Raw genomic sequence first — 19,013 nt, 5'->3', positions numbered from 1 at the left:
ATTATTAAGAGATACAGATCAAACAGCGAGATACTGCGCACCATAAACTACACTATTTGCATTCATTCTTATTTTTAGCACACATACACATGCACATACACATATACATCCATTCATACATACATATATACATATATATATAAACTTAACGACCTTTAATAATGATAATGATATAACTATTCGTTTCTTTAAATTAGATGTATATAACTATGTATAAGAATAAATTAGATAATTTATAAATATGATGGATTTCATTTGGATGGGGGCGTAACAAATAACATAACGTCGTAAGATTAATTTATTAATGATAACTGTAACCACAGTCCCTCTCTATATGAGTTTTCAACCAAACGTCAACATTTGGGAAATTTTTACCGCAATGCTTACATTTACCAGGGACTATCGATCTATTTGCCTTTTTAGTTCCTGGTGGATATTCAAAATGCAAAGCTTTCAAATGATTCTTGTAAGTATCACAACGTGAAAATACACCAGTTGCATGACAATTCGAACTTTCAAACTTTAATGGTGTACCCTTCTTATGAGGGTAGATATCCATATCCAGTTTGATCAAGGTGGAATTATAAGGACATTTAAAGGTTCCCTTGATATTATGTAATGATTTTAATTGATTATATTTTTTATCCGTTAGATCTAAAGATCCTGATTCTGTAGATGATGATGATGATGATGATGATGACGATGATAATGATGATGATTCTTCAGCAGAAGATTGGAATTCATCTCTCCAATGACGTTTCTTATGTCTTATTAAATCATTATTTCTTGCAAAACCATGATTACAAATTGGACATTTATGGGGTCTGTTTTCAGGAGTGAGATGTGTTGAATTATGAGTTGATAAGTTTGCATAAAAATTATGGCAAATTGGGCATTCTTTCTTCTTTCTTTGTTTCTTGACTTTTTTATTTGTAGCGGCAATCGTTGAAACACCATTGATGCTTGATGAAGCAGACATTGCTAAGTTTAAACTACTAGTAGAGTTACTTGATGAACTTGATATGCTATTTACTCTACTTGAACTGAAAGTACTTTCATCATCGTCTTCATGGGAAGATTCTGGTGGTGAATGTTGTAATAATAAAGGAGGTTGGATTGGACCTGGTAATGTCGGTAATGACTTTGATCTTTGTACTATTGAACTAGCTATAAAGCCATTGCTGTTATTTCCATTAACATTTTGAATACCACTATTATATTCAGCAGCTCTTACCAAATTATCAAATGAGGATATTGGTGGTAAAGTGATTTTATTAAAAGAATTGTTTGGAGTGCGAATTGGAGTGATTGGTACTACTGGAGTGGCCTTTGGAGAGGAAGAAGTTGTTGAATTAAGTAAATTTGCACCAGGAAGGGATACTGACGCAGACGACAACAATGGTTTTGGTTGAGGTATCAATAATTTTGGATCTTGTTGATTCAATTCATAAAATTGTGGTCCCATCGGTAAAGTATGATGTTGATTACTCGAGACCATTAGCATTTTTTCATATCCTAGATATAATGAATCGGGCTAATAATCAAATTTATATGCAAACGGTCTGAAGTATCAGTGGTCAGATAAGGAAGACTCAAAGACAGAATGGAACGACTTTGAATTGAAATATTCCAAAATATATGTAAGAGGACATATTTTAAAGAGTTCAGCCAAGCTTACCATGTTATATATATATAAATGTATGTATGTATGTATGTATATATGATGATGGTAATAATAATGGATATATAATAAGATGGGATGTGGTAGTGGGTACATAGCAGATGAGTGAAATAGGTTTAACGAAATATAATAGCGGAGTAATCTGCAGAGATTCTAGGAAATATAAGAATAACCGAGCAGGCGAGGGTTTATCCGTTACAAAACAGAACCAGAGAGAAAGTTGTAATAGCAATTCCAGCTACATTAATCTTAACATTTTTATTTTTATTTTTTGCCATACCAGTGGGAGTAGGTGTAACAAACAGTTGGGAATAGTACGGAAGGAACTGAGTATGTCATACTAATGATCTAAAGGGAAAATATACAAAGAGAGAGAGCGAGAGAGATAGAGAGATATTAAATTTCCAATGCTGGAAGAAGATTTATAATATCAACAAAACTTCCAGTACAGTGGAGATTACAGAGAGGGCTGCGACCTAGCCCGACTTGATATAAGTGGATAGGATACAATTTACATACCTACATGCCTACATAACAAGATATTTTGATTGCAGCCTGCTATAGAAGAGAACATTACTTAACAAACAGTATATCAAAAACAAAAATTGCAGCAATGAATGAATCGTTAGAGAATTCGAAAGTTGTTAAGTTTAGTTTAGTTTAGTTTGTGTGTAATTGTCGAGGATTCTGACAAATCAGCCGGGCTCAGGAGAGGTGGGAGCAGAGACGTCTATCTAACAAGACCCTGCGCGGGATATTTGTTCTGTTCTTGGTGGGTTCGAAAACAGACACAGTCTCAGACACACACAAAAAAAACAAAAAAAAGAAAAAAAAGAAAAAAACACAAAACACAAAAACACAAAAACACAAAAACACAAAAACACAAAAAAAAAAAAAAAAGGTTATTATAGAATTTTTGTGCAACATAACATCATTCATTCATCGATGGGCTTAAAACCACAAAAACTGTAATAACCCGAATATGGTGGGTTTTTCTTTTGTGATAGGCAGAGAGAGAGGCGGCGGCAGATTCGTGCGATCGAAGCGATCCATTAAGAGAAACGGAGTAGGGATCTGTAAGAACAAAGCGAAGAGAGCTCGGTTGCTTGTGATTTGATTAATCGAGATTGATTGATTGATTGATTGATTTCAGACGATGGGCGTTTCTGCCGTGCAGGGTGCTTTGGAACCAAAGGACAAAGACTAGCGTTCTCACAAGTTCGCTTCTTGCGTTGTACTTTGTCCGTAGGAAAGTTTACGTGGGTGTTTCTGAGCCTGCCATTGTATATATACAAAAAACGCTGAATAATTATGCGTGTCTTGAGGAAAATATATGTGTTAATACATGGAAAAGACTATAACTATGGCATAATGATACTAATAACAACAACAAAAAGCTGGAGAACTATACATCTAGAGGGCACACTGAAAAACAAAAAGGGGGGGGGCAATACAAGACAAAAGAACACAACAATACAAAAACTAATTTACGTAGTTACGTATATTACGAGCAGGCGGTGAACCGCCTCCTGCAGCGGACTCCCAGCCGGGAAAAGTAATCCAGTCGTACGTAATTTGTGGATTCTGGTTTGTAGGGTATGCGGTTTGTCTGTTTCGCTCCCAAAAGAGTTGTCTTGTTTCAATGGAAGCCGTTCGGCGCAGCCCAGCCAAATACCAAGCGGACACAGGATGGCTGCAACTAGAGTGTGCGGTATGGTATGTTCTTTACTTGCGGTTGTTATTGAAAATTCATCGTGAACACAAAAACAAGAAAAAAAAATCAAGCAAAGACGAAATGGTTGCCTGCACATCTGGACGTTGTACGTAATGTCGTCTCCATGTGTTTCATTTCATGCAATTCACCAATTACTAGATCAATAATTATACTTTTCTCAATTTCAAGTTTGTTTCCCCCTTTGGTTCTCTTAGGTGTGTTTTATTATCCGCTCCCTGTGTCCGGGTACTTGCCCCTCGATGGCTGCATTATTCTTCTTCTTCTGTTTTCCAAGACAAGAACAAGGATTGTTCATACAGCAGCAAGTCTCTGTGTGTATGTCTCTGTATCAGTTCTTTAAGAACTCCGCGTACATCCCTGCAGTGACGTTTTTGTAATGTTATGGTTTCGGGCATCAGCCCTAACAGGACGATGTTTCTGAAATTGGAACATAATTAACTCGGATGTGGATGGGAAATTCCAGGACATACGTAATAGGATAACTGTTTTCGAGGTTGAATGTAGGGGGAAGAAGAAGAAGCATAGCAGAGCATAGTGCTAGTCTTCGTTGAACAAACCCATAGAATTCTTTCTTAACAAAAATATCAATAAGCTACAATTTCGTATTTCTTATGGTAAATTTCAGTATTAACGTTCCAATCTAATATCCTTTTTGAAAAAAGTCTAGATAATATTATCCACAGCGCTCACTCTCTTTGGGTAGGATGCTTTTTACAAATAAAGATTAATTGTGTATACATTTTCCTTTAATGTCCTTTCATATAAACCCCTTCCCCTTCCCCGTCCCCCACCCCCGTCGTTACAATGTCTTGCCTCATCTTGTTGGTTCCTAGACTGTTTTTGAAACTTCACTCCCCACAATTCGTATTTAAAACACATTGGTTGTATATTATCTCAATCGTTCAACCGTTAGTTTTGTTTTGATTTGTTTTGTTTTGTTTTCTTGAGACAAATGGAGTGAAATAAACAAAATTAGGCTAAATGATATCGACAGTTTGAAACACTTCCCATCGGTGTGAAAAATTGCTCTCGTTTTAGGTAATTCAACACATTGAATTTAGATCCGCTCAATTGCAAAAGCTTTACTTTGTAAAATGCAATCTCAGTTGACATCTCTGTTATGTGTGTTTATTTTTTAAACTATAAATCTTTTGTAAATAAGAGAATACTAGACAATTGGTTCAAAATAGACCCAATGACCATTTAATGTATTATCGTAATGGTCATTGGGTCACCATCGACCTTGCTTGCTCAACACAATAAATTAAACTCATGAATCAACCTCCTATGATTCATGTCAGGTGACCTGTTCTCGCCTGAATCATCTATAAGCATTCTCTTGATCATCCTACAAAAGAAACATCACAGTTACCCGGTTAAACTAAAATTCTTACAATAATTTATATTTTTGAATCATTGATCTATGACTACTCATCCATTTCGTGTCTAATGATCATCCTTCTTTATCGATTTCGAAAATTTGTTTTTCTTTTTGGGAAAGCCGCATATTTGTCACAAATGGACGCAGAACGTTATCGCAAGATAGAACCAATATCAATAAAATATTTTAACATCAAGATTAATAATTAATACTCAGTTCTGTTAATTAACTGCAAAAAAAAATGATTCATCGAGACATGATTAGATATATCTGATGTGGCATATCCAAATTCATATATAATCATCCACATATATATATATATATATATCAAGATACTCCTGCTGTTGAAGAAATTGTTGGGAAATTGAGTCTTCACTGTGTTTGCAGTGCCTTTCTGTAATGCATGACCATCCTGTTGTTTTAAATATCTAATAAGAAGTAAAGCTGTTGGTTTGTGTGTCATCCATTAATATTTTGCTAAAAATTTTAACAAGCATTGAATACTTTTAGGTCTTTTTGGAATTTAAGTTTTGAAATTTAAAAGCATATTTAAACCATCCATCTAACCAACTAATTTCAAAATTCCCAATTTCAGTTTCAATTGCTATCTTCACTTCTTATAATTATTATATTATATTATCCTATAATACATTCCTATACAATATATCAGTAACAGACATAGTTCGAATACGATATAATGTCATCAAAAACTACAGGATGGAAAAAATATTTCCCACATCTAAGGGTATTGCCAGAAGAAGCGATATTGAAATCTTTAGCAGAGGCAAGAGACTCTACTTCTGATCAAGATCTATCCATCATTCATGATGAGGTAGACCAAAAACCCAAAGATGAAGCTCGTATCTCTTCAAGCACTTACAAATCTTCAGGTTATATCAAGGAGCATGCGCAAGAGGTTTCCATCGACTTGAAAAAGGGTGTTCCCTATGAATTAAGAGATGAGGCTGGTAGGTCTCGATGGAAATTTTTCGATGAGTTTGAATATAGGGTTAATAAGCATTACAGAAGTACAAGGAAGTGGTATCAATTTTTATATCCAAATCATGACAGATCTAGTAAGGCTGAAAAAAGGTTGTTGTATAAATTAGATCTAGTCTTGGGTTTATACTTCCTATTGCTGTGTTGGTCAAAAACTGTCGATGCTTCAAATTATACCAATGCTTATGTCTCTGGTATGAAAGAAGATTTGAATATGAAAGGTAACGATTTTATCACGACATCCACTATCGCTAACGTTGGGTCCATTGTATTCCAATTGCCATTCATGTATCTATTACCAAGATTCCCTGCCCATTTAATCTTACCTATAATGGATTTGGGTTGGACTTGGTTTACTTTTGCTTGTTACAGAGCTCATTCTCTGGCTGAATTGCGAGCATATAGATTTATTCTAAATGCATTTGGTGCTGCTTACTACCCTGTATCTCAGTATATTCTAGGTTGTTGGTACGCACCTGATGAAATTAGTTCAAGAGTATGCCTCTTCTTTTGCGGCCAACTTCTGGGTTCAGTTACTTCAGGTCTTTTACAAAGCAGAATTTATAGAGATCTAAATGGTGTCAACGGTCTTGCCGGTTGGAGATGGATGTTCTTGATTAATGCTATCGCCATATCTTTGCCAACTGCAATCATTGGTTTCTTTGTCATTCCTGGTGTCCCTTCAAGATGTTACTCTCTCTTTTTAACTGACGAAGAAATTAGAATTGCAAGGGAGCGTAATAGAAGAAATAATATTACTGATGCTATTCCAAAGGCTCAATTGAAGAAAATGTGGGATTGGAGAATCTGGAAAAAAGTATTTTTGACTTCTACTTTTTGGATTCTCGTTGTGTTTGATTTAACTTCATGGAACAATTTTGGATCTACTGGGGGTGCTTATACATTATGGTTGAAGTCCAATCCAAATTATTCAATCCCCAAGGTTAATCAATTGAGTGTTCTGCCTCCAGCTTTAGGTTTGGGTTTTGTGATCTTCTGTTCATTCGGTGCTGATCTCTTTAGATGCAAATGGATCTTTATGGTTTTTGCCGCAATTATGAATTGTATTTCATGTGGTATCCTAATTACGTGGAACGTTAGTAATAGTGCAAAATGGTATGCATTTTTAACCACTTATTTCAGTGTTGCTGCATCACCTTGTTTATGGTCCTTTATTAATGATTTTTTAAGGTTCGATCCCCAAGTCAAAGCTGTTACTTGGATTGCTATTTACTCTATTTCCCAGTCGACTAATGCATGGATTCCAATCTTAGTTTGGCCAACAGTTGATTCTCCAAGATTTAAGAAAGGTTATGTTTCAAGTGTTATCTTTGGTGGTATATATGGTTTGTGGACATTTGTAGTTTTGTATTTCTACAAGAGGAATGAGAAAAGACACTCATTGGATAACGGTATTATCATCTACGATAGTAGTAAAGGTGAGGAACCACCTTCATATGTTGAAACCAACATGATTCAAGAAGATGGTTATTACTATGTTAAGAATGAGTAAGAGATATTACTCATTGTGTAAATTACAATTAGGATTATGTGTGTATAATATACTATTATCGACAATTATGTATAGAATAAATAATTATAAACTTTCATTAATTTATCAAGCCTATTTTTGATAATTCGTCTTTGAGAGTTCCTTTTGACTCATATTTATGTAACTCAGATTCGGTACCCCAAGCTTTGCCATTAACAAAGATAGTTGGTAGGTTTCTAATCTTGGAAACAGATTCAAAAGCATCCCTCCATTGGGCTTGTTCATCTTTGGAAAGGTTACCAATATCAAAGACATGAACTTTGTCAGATACACCAAATTTTGACCATACTGAATTTGCATAAACGCAATCAGGACACCAATTTGCAGAAAACTGAACAAATTGATGAGAATTTATAATTTCTTTTGCCTTAGTATTGTAATCAGACATAATTGTAGGTGTCGTAGATGTTAAATTATCAAAAAAAATGAAAATGTTTAATAAAAGATGGTATGAAATTTCACCTTTTTTTATTTAACTTAGTTTGAACTGATTAAAATGGCTCCTTTTACATTTTTGAAAATTAGGAATTGATTGAATAATGAAATCATAAAATCGCTTAGTTGCGCTGAAATTTTTCAAATTATTATACAAAGATATAAATATAAAACTAGATATTAAAAAAGATACTTAGAGAGATATTTGAGAGAAGGTGACCAATATAGTTATGCAATGCAAAATGAACTTAAAAAAAATAAAATAATTATCCTATTTTTTTTTATTATCTTTTTGCTTTTCTAATTCTCTTCTAGTACCTTTTAATAATTCAAGATGACCAACTTTACTTGATATTAATCTTTCAGTAGCAACAGTCAAGGAGGCTGTTTTGTTCAATTTTTTCAAATGTTGTAGATTCTTCTTTTTAGATTTAATTTGTATTGGAGCAGCTTTACGTAGATTTTTTTGTTTCTTAGTGACTCTACGTGGGTCTTTACTCTTCTTGGTTACTTTCAAAGCTTTTTGAGGCATGGTTATCTTAACTTAGAGTTTTATTAAAAAACAGGAAACAATTTTGAATTCTATGGATGAAATGTTACAAATTAAAATGTATAAATATTTTATACATATGAACACAGATATGCACTAATACATGTGTAAGTGCAAGGTTCTAGATACAAATATACTAAGATATTAACGTTAAAGGTCATCTCATCGAATAATTTTTTGATATCAAAATCAAATTTTTTTCAAAATACAAAAAAAGTAACACAAATCACGTGGTATCACCGGGTAAAACCAAAACAAAGACAAAAGAACGTTCACGTGCTCACAAAGTTTTAGTCCAATATTAACTATGTTCGTCATGGGCGGTTAATATTCTGTTTAGAGTGAAAGTACTTTTACCTATTTCCCCGTCGAACATGACACCTGTAGAATTTAAAGATTGGATTTTCAATTGGTTTTTGTGTCTCATAAACCACAAAAACGGAGAGAAAGTGGATCGAAGCAAATGTTGTTCTTTCAAACTTTTCTAATTCAGAAGGCTTTATAAAGAACAAGACGATTTTATTTTGGACGTATTCCTTTTTCCAAACTATGGTATCTCAACAATGATAAGTACTGTTGAGACGATTAGAAACACAGGTAATGACAATACTGTGGCTGGATATATTGAAGATTCTAAACTGTGTGTAATAACAGAATGCAAAAGAACCTATGATGAAGGTGGATGTCCCCTGATCAGGAATTAGATAAATTCCATTTCACATATCAGTTTGAATATTTTTGGCTCGAATCAAATGTAGACTAAAGAGAAAGAGATATCCTTCATTTGATATAACTGTAATTATCCCAATTTGCCCCCTCCTCTGGGTGGAAAAAATATTTAACCGCCGAAACAAGTGTACTTTTCATTTCAAATTACAACAATCCAAGTATCGTTATTAACGAAATATATTTGTGTGTGTTATGTTTTGGTTTTTTTTTATGTTCTTTCTTTTTTATGGTTACTTTACTTCACTTTACTATGGCCTGATCATTCCCGTTTCATTTTTACTCTCATCTAACTATCTCTAGAGAACTACTGTGGGAACAGACTTTATCTTCAAGACATCTCGGTAATATGTGATTAATTAAAATGGCATTAAATTTAATCTATTGTTAATTTTTTATTATTTTTTTTTTGTTCTGGTCTTACTTTGGCTCCGTCGGGCAATCCTTCGTAGAAGGGCTATTGCGATGGCTGTTATACAACAGAGTCAGAGTTAATCTAGGTAATCATTTTGATTTCAGTAACTAATTTAATTTTTGAAAATAAAATTGATATTATAATTTGAAATTACTTGACTTTGAATCTATATTAATATTAATTAATTCATTATCAATTTTTAACCGGTATCATTGGCATCACAGGAGTTAAATTAATTAATTCGTTTGCATATATAAACTTGGTCTATTTCGTCTGTTGCGCATCCTAAAACCAATTGACTTATATTTCATTTTACTTTTTTACTTTTTACCTTAAATCAGGAATTAACTTACTATTATTCAGCAACTCTTTAAAACCAAATAAAGACATATTATAGCATACCACAGCATATCATAACCTATAAATTAATCAGAATCAGTCAAACAATACGTACCATTGTTAAATATGTCTGTTCAAGTTTATCCAGGTCCACAAGCTCTATCTCAATTTAGAGTTGAAAACTTGATCAAAGGTATTAATTCTTTTGTTAACAGCACAAACTCAGTCATCGAAGATATTCGTACATGCTACGTGCATTACATCGATTCTAAAGTGGCCCAATTGGACGCCAAAGATACAGATTTACTGAAAGTTTTGCTAACCTATGATTCTCCCCTAGATATCTCAATTGACCCTTTAAATAAACTTTTATGGGATTCAATTGTTGAAAATGTAGATGGCGATAATCTACCAAAAGACACTTATTTAGTGAGAATCGTACCAAGATCAGGTACTATTTCTCCATGGTCATCTAAAGCTACTAATATTATACACGTTTGCGGATTAACTGATAAAATCAATCGTGTTGAAAGAGGTTTGGCTTTATTGATAAAAACAATCCCAGGTTTTTCACTGTTAGAATACTTAAATGATATTTCTCTAAAAGCAGTTTTTGATAGAATGACACAAGAATTATACTTAAATTCAGTACCTTCTGTTCAAAAAATTTTTACTCACGAATCCCCTAAACCGTTGGTCAAAGTACCACTATGTACCGGTGCATCTAGCTCCAAATCGCCAAAGGATATTTTGAGCAAAGCAAATACTACTTTAGGTCTAGCACTAGATAAAGGTGAAATAGATTATTTAATCAATGCCTTTGTTGAAGTATTAAAAAGAGACCCAACCGATGTCGAATTGTTCATGTTTGCTCAGGTAAACTCTGAACATTGTCGTCATAAAATCTTTAATGCTGATTGGACTATTGATGGTTTAAAAAAGAACCTATCCTTATTTAAGATGATCAGAAATACTCATGAAAAGAATCCGGAATATATTATAAGTGCATATTCTGATAATGCCGCGGTTGTTGAAACTGGTAACAATGCTTACTATTATGCTCCTGACTTTAGAACAAAAGAATGGGTTTCACTAAAAGAAGAAGTACCAACTTTAATTAAAGTTGAAACACATAATCATCCAACAGCTGTTTCTCCTTTCCCTGGTGCTGCTACTGGTTCAGGTGGTGAAATTAGAGACGAAGGTGCAACTGGTAGAGGCTCTAAATCCAAGTGTGGTTTAAGCGGGTTTTCTGTAAGTGACTTATTAATCCCAGAATACAGCCAACCATGGGAATTAGATGTTTCCAAACCTTCGCACATTGCTTCAGCTTTGGATATTATGATCGAAGCTCCATTGGGTTCTGCTGCTTTCAACAATGAATTTGGTAGACCATGTATCAATGGTTATTTCCGTACTTTAACTACTAATGTTATCAATCATAAAGGTAAGGAAGAAATTCGTGGCTTTCACAAACCTATTATGTTAGCTGGTGGTTTTGGTACTGTTAGGCCTCAGTTCTCATTAAAAAATAAACCGATTACTCCCGGTTCTTCATTAATTGTTTTAGGTGGTCAATCTATGTTGATCGGTTTAGGTGGTGGTGCTGCTTCATCTATTGCTTCTGGTGAAGGTTCCGCTGAACTAGATTTTGCTTCCGTCCAAAGAGGTAATCCTGAAATGGAACGTCGTTGCCAACAAGTTATCGATTCTTGTATTTCTTTAGATGCCAAGAACCCAATCCAATCTATTCATGATGTCGGTGCTGGTGGTTTATCGAATGCTCTACCAGAATTAGTTCATGATAACGACCTTGGTGCGATATTTGATATCAGAAAGGTTTTATCCTTGGAACCAGGTATGTCACCAATGGAAATTTGGTGTAATGAATCTCAAGAACGTTACGTTTTAGGTGTTTCAAAAGAGGATCTGCATGTGTTTGAAGAAATTTGTAGAAGGGAAAGGGCTCCATTTGCTGTTGTTGGTTATGCCACCTCAGAACAAAGATTGGTTGTCGAAGATCCATTACTAAAGTCCACACCAATTGATTTGGAACTTCCAATATTATTTGGTAAACCACCAAAGATGTCTAGAACTGCAGTTACCGAACCTTTGAACTTACCAAGTGCCGATCTATCAGTCATTCCAACCTTATATGATGCAATTGATAGAGTTTTAAGTTTACCATCTGTTGCTTCTAAATCATTCTTAATTACAATTGGTGATAGATCTGTTACTGGTTTAATTGATAGAGATCAATTTGTCGGACCATGGCAAGTTCCAGTCGCAGATGTAGGTGTCACAGCTACCTCATTCGGTCCATCTATTATTTCCACTGGTGATGCTCTTGCGATGGGTGAGAGGCCTAGTGTTGCATTAATTTCAGCTGCCGCATCTGCAAAAATATCTGTCGCTGAATCATTGCTGAACCTTTTTGCTGCCGATGTTAAGTCATTACAACATGTTAAGTTATCTGCTAATTGGATGTCTCCTGCTTCACATGAAGGTGAGGGTGCCAAGCTATATGAAGCTGTTCAAGCCATTGGTATGGATTTATGTCCAGATTTAGGTATTTCTATTCCTGTCGGTAAAGATTCTATGTCCATGAAAATGAAATGGGATGACAAAGAAGTTACAGCACCACTATCTCTAAATATTACAGCATTTTCTCCTGTATCTAATACTTCCAGAACTTGGACTCCATTATTGAACAGAAAGTATTCTAACACAGTATTGGTTCATGTTGATTTAGCTGCCTCTCAAGAAGAAAGAGCATTGGGTGGTTCTGCTCTATTACAAGTTTACAACCAAGTTGGTGATATTGCTCCTACCGTGTACGATAACCATAAATTGAAGGGATTCCTTGAGGCTTTAATTGAATTGCACCAAAGTGATATTGTTCTATCATACCATGATATCTCGGATGGTGGTTTAATTGTTACTTTATTGGAAATGGCATTCGCGTCAAGATGTGGGTTATCAATTAATGTTGATAACAGTAAAGGTGGCGATTTATTAACCTCTTTGTTCCACGAAGAACTTGGTGCAGTTTTCCAAATTGTAGATAACAGATCAGATGAATTTACATCCATTTTGGATAAACATGGTGTTACTGCAGAATATATTTCAGTTATTGGTAAACCAGAATTTTCTTCCAATTTGATCAAGATTACGGACTCTAATAATGATGTATTATACGAAAATACTAGAGCCAACTTACAAGTTAAATGGAGTTCTACATCCTACCATATGCAAAGACTAAGGGATAATCCAAGCACTGCAGATGAAGAATTTTCTAATATTGCTGACGACCAAGATCCAGGTATTAGCTATTCTTTGAGCTATGATTTAGCTGAAGACTTAAGAATCGATTCGCAATTAGCTCCTATAAAACCAAAGGTTGCTATTTTGAGAGAACAAGGTGTAAATGGTCAAATGGAAATGGCATGGTGTTTCCAGCAAGCTGGTTTCACTTCTATTGACGTTACCATGTCTGACTTAATTGAAGGAAGATTTAACCTATCTGAGTTTGTTGGTTTAGCTGCTTGTGGTGGTTTCTCATATGGTGATGTTTTAGGTGCTGGTGCTGGTTGGGCTAAATCTGTTTTATACCATGAAGGTGTACGCAAGCAATTTGTTAACTTTTTCCAAGAGAGAGAAGATACATTTGCATTTGGTGCTTGTAATGGTTGTCAATTCTTATCTAGATTAAAAGATATCATTCCAGGTTGTGAAGATTGGCCAAGTTTTGAAAGAAACGTTAGTGAACAATACGAAGCTCGTGTTTGTATGGTTGAAATTGTTCAAGATGAAGGTTGTAAAGAAAATAATGTTTTCTTACAAGATATGATCGGTTCAAAGATTCCAATTGCCGTTGCCCATGGTGAAGGTAATGCAACCTTTAGTTCGCCAGATCAACTAGAAAGATTTGAACAAAAGGGTTTATGTGGTATAAGATACATTGATAACTACGGTAAGACTACTACCAAATTTCCATTCAATCCAAATGGTTCTGTTAACGGTATTTCTGGTATTAAATCTCCAAATGGTAGAGTTTTGGCTATGATGCCACATCCTGAAAGAGTGTGTAGATTAGAAGCCAACTCATGGTATGAACCAGAGGTGTTTAATGAATGGCAAGGTTATGGCCCATGGATTAAGTTGTTTAGATCTGCAAGAAAATGGGTTGGTTAAAATTGACAAATCATGCAAAATAAGGAACCATTTATATACGTTTTATAAACACTCGATTATAAAATAATAGGATATTTGATATATAAATTTAAAAAAAAAATACATTACATTTTTTAATCTGTTGTTATATCCTTGAATGAATTTTAGAAGACAAGAAATAAATTAAATGCTTGGATGAAGAAAAGTCATTAAAATTATTTTTTATTAGTTTCAGATATCGATTAGTGGGAAACCAGATCTATAGGCCTTATCTTCAGGGGGGGATGGGTTAGATGACACTTCACTTTATTTTGACATATTCTGTGTAATGTTATTGACTATATCGTCTCTTGAACGCTTGAATGGTCAAAAGTATTGATAAAATTAGTTGGGAAATTTTTTTATCAAGGCTATATTAACTGGTTATAATCCATTTTTTGCTAACAGATATGGAAGTATCTCTCTCCTGTATGACTTGGGACTGTCATGTGGGGTCTGGATCGCATTATCGTTTGCTCACGTGAATATCAGATGATATTCCAGAATTTCAGTATAATCTGACATACTGGTTTAATCCATTGATACCCTATTTGAATAATTTAATTTAAATCCTGTCAACTACTAATTCACAGTTTGTAAAGTTCAAGTTCTCGATATTCAAGAAGTAGAATAAGTGCACAATGGACATTTAATATTTTACTCTTTCAAAATTCCTTAGTTCAGGTTTATTCCTAATGGATTCGTTAAAACTTCAAGTTCTATGCCAATTAGGAAAACAGGGTTTCCGAATTAAGATTTTAAATAATACACCAAATATGAGCTATAATTCTAGATAAGATATTGTATCATATGGTGAACTTTACAATGTTTTAAATGTAGATTATTCTTTCATTAGTTAGTAGTATGTCTTCATAAGAGCTCATCTCAAATTAAATCACCTTATACGTATATATCTCTAATATATGTTGAAATAATTAGAATATTAAAACCCATCTCGATGACCAAGAATTGTACAACAATGATGGTTTAAAAGACAGATCAAGCAGTTTAATAACGTCATAGAGCAGCTTTGTGATACTAATACCTGTATATTGTGTATTTGCGTGTTATTGTGCCTTTTTACTGGTTTTCCTCGTTGGCATTAACTACAAGAATCACATTTATATATATTGTTCCAGTTTGGCAATTTAAGTTTTACAGATGAATGGTTCTACTGATAATGCACTATTCCAGCCAAACAGAGATACCTATGTGAATCACTCAGGTTCTGACGACACTAGTTTTAATGATTCCCAAGATGATGAATTTGATTATAATTCAGACGATGACTTGGCTGGTAAAGAAATTGATAATAATCATTTAGATAAAAAGGCTGCAATTCCAAATGAACATAATCTACATGCAGAAATTGTAGCTCCAGTATCTGAACACTCGTGTGCTTATTGTGGTATAGATTCTCCTACTTCTGTTATAAAATGTAATAGTTGTAAAAAATGGTTTTGTAATTCAAAAAATGGTGCTACTAGTTCTCATATCGTTAATCACCTGGTTTTATCTCATCATAATGTTGTTTCTTTACATCCAGATTCGGACCTAGGTGATACAATTTTAGAATGTTACAATTGTGGTTGTAAGAATGTTTTCTTATTGGGATTTGTCTCGGCAAAGAGTGAGGCAGTTGTGGTATTACTATGTAGAGTTCCATGTGCTCAAACCAAAAATGTAAATTGGGACACTGACCAGTGGCAACCAATTATTGATAACAGACAATTTTTACCTTGGGTTGCTGAAGAGCCAGGTGATGAGGAAAAATTAACTGCAAGATTGATCACACCAAGTCAAATCTCAAAGTTGGAAGCTAAATGGAGATCTAATAAAGATGCTACAATTAATGACATTGATGCTCCAGAAACTCAAGAAGAAATCCCACCTATTTTATTAAGATACCAAGATGCATTTGAATACCAAAGATCATTTGGTCCTCTAATCAAACTAGAAGCTGATTACGACAAACAACTGAAAGAATCACAAGCATTAGAGCATATTTCAGTTACTTGGTCCTTAGCTCTGAATAATAGACATCTAGCCTCCTTCGCATTATCTACTTTTGAATCTAATGAATTGAAAGTAGCTGTTGGTGATGAAATGATTTTAAGGTATTCAGGGTTACAACATCCAGAATGGGAAGGTAGAGGTTATATTGTTAGATTACCAAACAGTTTTAAAGATGAATTCACATTGGAGTTAAAACCAAGCAAGATTCCAGCGCCAACTCAATTGGGAACGGGGTTCACTGCAGAATTTATCTGGAAAGGTACGTCTTATGACAGAATGCAAGATGCACTAAAGAAATTTGCCATTGATAAGAAATCCATCTCAGGTTACCTATATTATAAAATATTGGGCCATGAAGTTCATGATATTGAGTTTGATGTTCCAATCCCAACTGAATTATCAATTCCTCATTTTGCAAGATTAAATGCTTCTCAAGCAAGTGCAGTTGCGCATGTATTGCAAAAACCATTATCTTTGATTCAAGGTCCGCCAGGTACTGGTAAAACTGTTACGTCAGCTACAATTGTATATCATTTATCAAAATCCCATAAAGACAGAATCTTAGTCTGTGCTCCATCTAATGTAGCAGTTGACCATTTAGCTAGCAAATTACGCGATTTGGGTTTAAAAGTTGTTAGATTAACGGCAAAAAGTAGAGAAGATGTTGAAAGTTCTGTATCTGATTTGGCTTTGCATAATTTAGTTGCTAGATCATCTAAAGGAGAATTGAAGAAACTTTTGAAATTAAAAGAAGAAGTCGGTGAACTATCTGCAACAGATGCAAAGAAATTTGTTAGGTTAGTGAGAAAGGCTGAATCTGAAATCTTAAAGAAAGCAGATGTAGTTTGTTGTACATGTGTGGGTGCTGGTGACAAGAGACTGGATGCTAAGTTCAGAACTGTTTTAATTGATGAAAGTACACAGGCTTCAGAACCAGAGTGTTTAATTCCTATTGTAAAAGGTGCTAAGCAAATTATTTTGGTTGGTGACCATCAGCAATTAGGTCCAGTTATTTTGGAGAGAAAAGCAGGTGATGCAGGATTGAAGCAATCACTTTTCGAAAGATTGATTTTATTGGGTCATGTTCCAATCCGTTTAGAAGTTCAATACCGTATGAACCCATTTTTAAGTGAATTTCCAAGTAATATGTTCTATGAAGGTAGTTTACAAAATGGTGTTACAATTGAGCAGCGTACCATCCCAGGAAGTACCTTTCCTTGGCCAATTCATGAAGTTCCAATGATGTTTTGGGCCAATTATGGTAGAGAAGAAATTTCTGCTAATGGTACATCTTTCTTAAATAGAATAGAAGCAATGAATTGTGAACGTATTATCACCAGGTTATTCAAAGATGGTGTCAAACCCCACCAAATTGGTGTTATTACCCCATATGAAGGTCAAAGGGCTTACATATTACAGTATATGCAAATGAATGGTTCCTTAGACAAGGAATTGTATGTCAATGTTGAAGTTGCCTCTGTTGATGCTTTCCAAGGCCGTGAAAAGGACTACATTATCTTATCATGTGTACGTGCTAATGAACAACAAGCTATTGGTTTCTTAAGTGATCCTCGTCGTTTAAATGTTGGTTTGACCCGTGCTAAATATGGGTTAGTAATATTAGGTAATCCTAGATCATTGTCTAGGAATGTTTTATGGAATCATCTATTGATCCACTTTAGAGAAAAGGGTTGTTTGGTGGAAGGTCCATTGAATAACTTGCAGTTATGTACAGTACAATTGACAAGATCTCATCCTAACAAACGTAATAACCAAAGCAGATTTCAGTTCAGCTTGAATGGTGAAGTTGGTGAAATTCCTAATATTCAAGATTTTGATACACAAAGTTTAATGTCATTTGGTGGTCATGCTAATGCAAATACAATGTTTAATAATAATTTTGCAGCTAGTAGTGAATTGTCATCCTTCTTGAATAATGAATATTGGAATACAGAAAAGTTCAAGACACAGGCAAACAAAGAGCAAAATGAATCAACAATGGGAAACGCATTTGATGAAAGAGGATACTCCAATTTTGATTCCAGTTTGGCAAGAAATTTACAAGCCAATAATGGAACAACTTCAAAATACTATAATGTCGATCTAAACGATTTGAATAATGGTATCTCTTCCTTGGGTATATAAAACTACAAAATTTTAAAGTTATAGTGCTTATGTATATATATATATATTAATAAATAAAAAAAATAAAATAAAAATGGTGGTTTCATATACATTGTCATGATTGCAAACAATATATTTGAAAATATGCAAATGATTGATATTCTTTTGATATTAACTATTTAAAATATTCAAAAGCCTACCATCGATATGAAAGTGGAGTTCGATTTCCTAAATTAATAAAAATTTAATTTTTGTCCCTACCTTTATTGTCCTTTCTAAACCATCTGCTAATTCTTTTTTGGACTTCCATCAGTAGAAGCATCTGTTGGAGTACCTAATAGCATTTTTGAAATTCTTGTGGACCTTAATCTTGAAATTCCGTTTGGAGCTATGAGGAGCTTCCTTTAGGCTTCGATTTAATTTCAATATTTTCTTTAGGAGGTTCAGATATAGTCTAGCAATTTTGAAGGCACATCATGCGAAGGAAATAATTTATGAACTGAATTAGAATCCTTATATACTCCATAGTTATCGATAAATATTTCCTTTGAATCAGAATAATAGAGCGAATTCAGCCAATTTAGTCATATAATCTGTTTCCTTTAAAATATTGAAATCTGGATTTTCGAAATCGCTGAATAACAGAGGTTAAATGTTCAATCTTCAGATAAGCCAAACCACATTCCTGTTATAGATGTTTCATAAGCTGCGAGGTTTCGTGTGAACTGTTCATAATTTCTTTTGGGTGATTCCACAGTTAATGGAGTATCCTTGTTCATGTACTTTATCATGGTCTTCTTCAGACAAGTATATCACAAATTCTGCAGTCAGAATTAGTAAAAGTGCTA

General features: G+C 34.1%; 6 protein-coding genes across 6 annotated transcripts; 3 read left to right on the top strand and 3 right to left on the bottom strand.

Annotated features, from left to right (window-relative positions):
• Window positions 1-301: 301 nt before the first annotated feature.
• On the bottom strand, window positions 302-1,504 carry Kpol_337p6 (C2H2-type zinc finger protein; the record flags this gene model as incomplete). Its single annotated transcript, XM_001642392.1, has 1 exon — window positions 302-1,504. One exon carries the CDS (start codon window positions 1,502-1,504, stop codon window positions 302-304), a length of 1,203 nt encoding a protein of 400 aa, XP_001642442.1.
• Window positions 1,505-5,494: 3,990 nt separating this feature from the next.
• VHT1 (Vht1p) lies at window positions 5,495-7,309 on the top strand (the record flags this gene model as incomplete). Its single annotated transcript, XM_001642391.1, has 1 exon — window positions 5,495-7,309. The coding sequence occupies one exon, from the start codon at window positions 5,495-5,497 to the stop codon at window positions 7,307-7,309; it is 1,815 nt and encodes a 604-aa protein (XP_001642441.1).
• Window positions 7,310-7,406: 97 nt separating this feature from the next.
• GRX8 (glutathione-disulfide reductase GRX8) lies at window positions 7,407-7,736 on the bottom strand (the record flags this gene model as incomplete). The annotated part of the gene is made up of 1 exon (XM_001642390.1): window positions 7,407-7,736. The coding sequence occupies one exon, from the start codon at window positions 7,734-7,736 to the stop codon at window positions 7,407-7,409; it is 330 nt and encodes a 109-aa protein (XP_001642440.1).
• A 318-nt stretch (window positions 7,737-8,054) lies between these two features.
• Kpol_337p3 (uncharacterized protein) lies at window positions 8,055-8,315 on the bottom strand (the record flags this gene model as incomplete). The annotated part of the gene is made up of 1 exon (XM_001642389.1): window positions 8,055-8,315. One exon carries the CDS (start codon window positions 8,313-8,315, stop codon window positions 8,055-8,057), a length of 261 nt encoding a protein of 86 aa, XP_001642439.1.
• A 1,624-nt stretch (window positions 8,316-9,939) lies between these two features.
• On the top strand, window positions 9,940-14,007 carry ADE6 (phosphoribosylformylglycinamidine synthase; the record flags this gene model as incomplete). Its single annotated transcript, XM_001642388.1, has 1 exon — window positions 9,940-14,007. The coding sequence occupies one exon, from the start codon at window positions 9,940-9,942 to the stop codon at window positions 14,005-14,007; it is 4,068 nt and encodes a 1,355-aa protein (XP_001642438.1).
• Window positions 14,008-15,186: 1,179 nt separating this feature from the next.
• NAM7 (ATP-dependent RNA helicase NAM7) lies at window positions 15,187-18,186 on the top strand (the record flags this gene model as incomplete). Its single annotated transcript, XM_001642387.1, has 1 exon — window positions 15,187-18,186. One exon carries the CDS (start codon window positions 15,187-15,189, stop codon window positions 18,184-18,186), a length of 3,000 nt encoding a protein of 999 aa, XP_001642437.1.
• Window positions 18,187-19,013: the final 827 nt, after the last annotated feature.

Source organism: Vanderwaltozyma polyspora, genomic scaffold (genome assembly GCF_000150035.1).
Source record: "Vanderwaltozyma polyspora DSM 70294 KpolScaffold337 genomic scaffold, whole genome shotgun sequence".
Lineage (NCBI taxonomy): Eukaryota > Fungi > Ascomycota > Saccharomycetes > Saccharomycetales > Saccharomycetaceae > Vanderwaltozyma > Vanderwaltozyma polyspora.
This window is presented reverse-complemented; position numbering and strand designations above follow the sequence as displayed.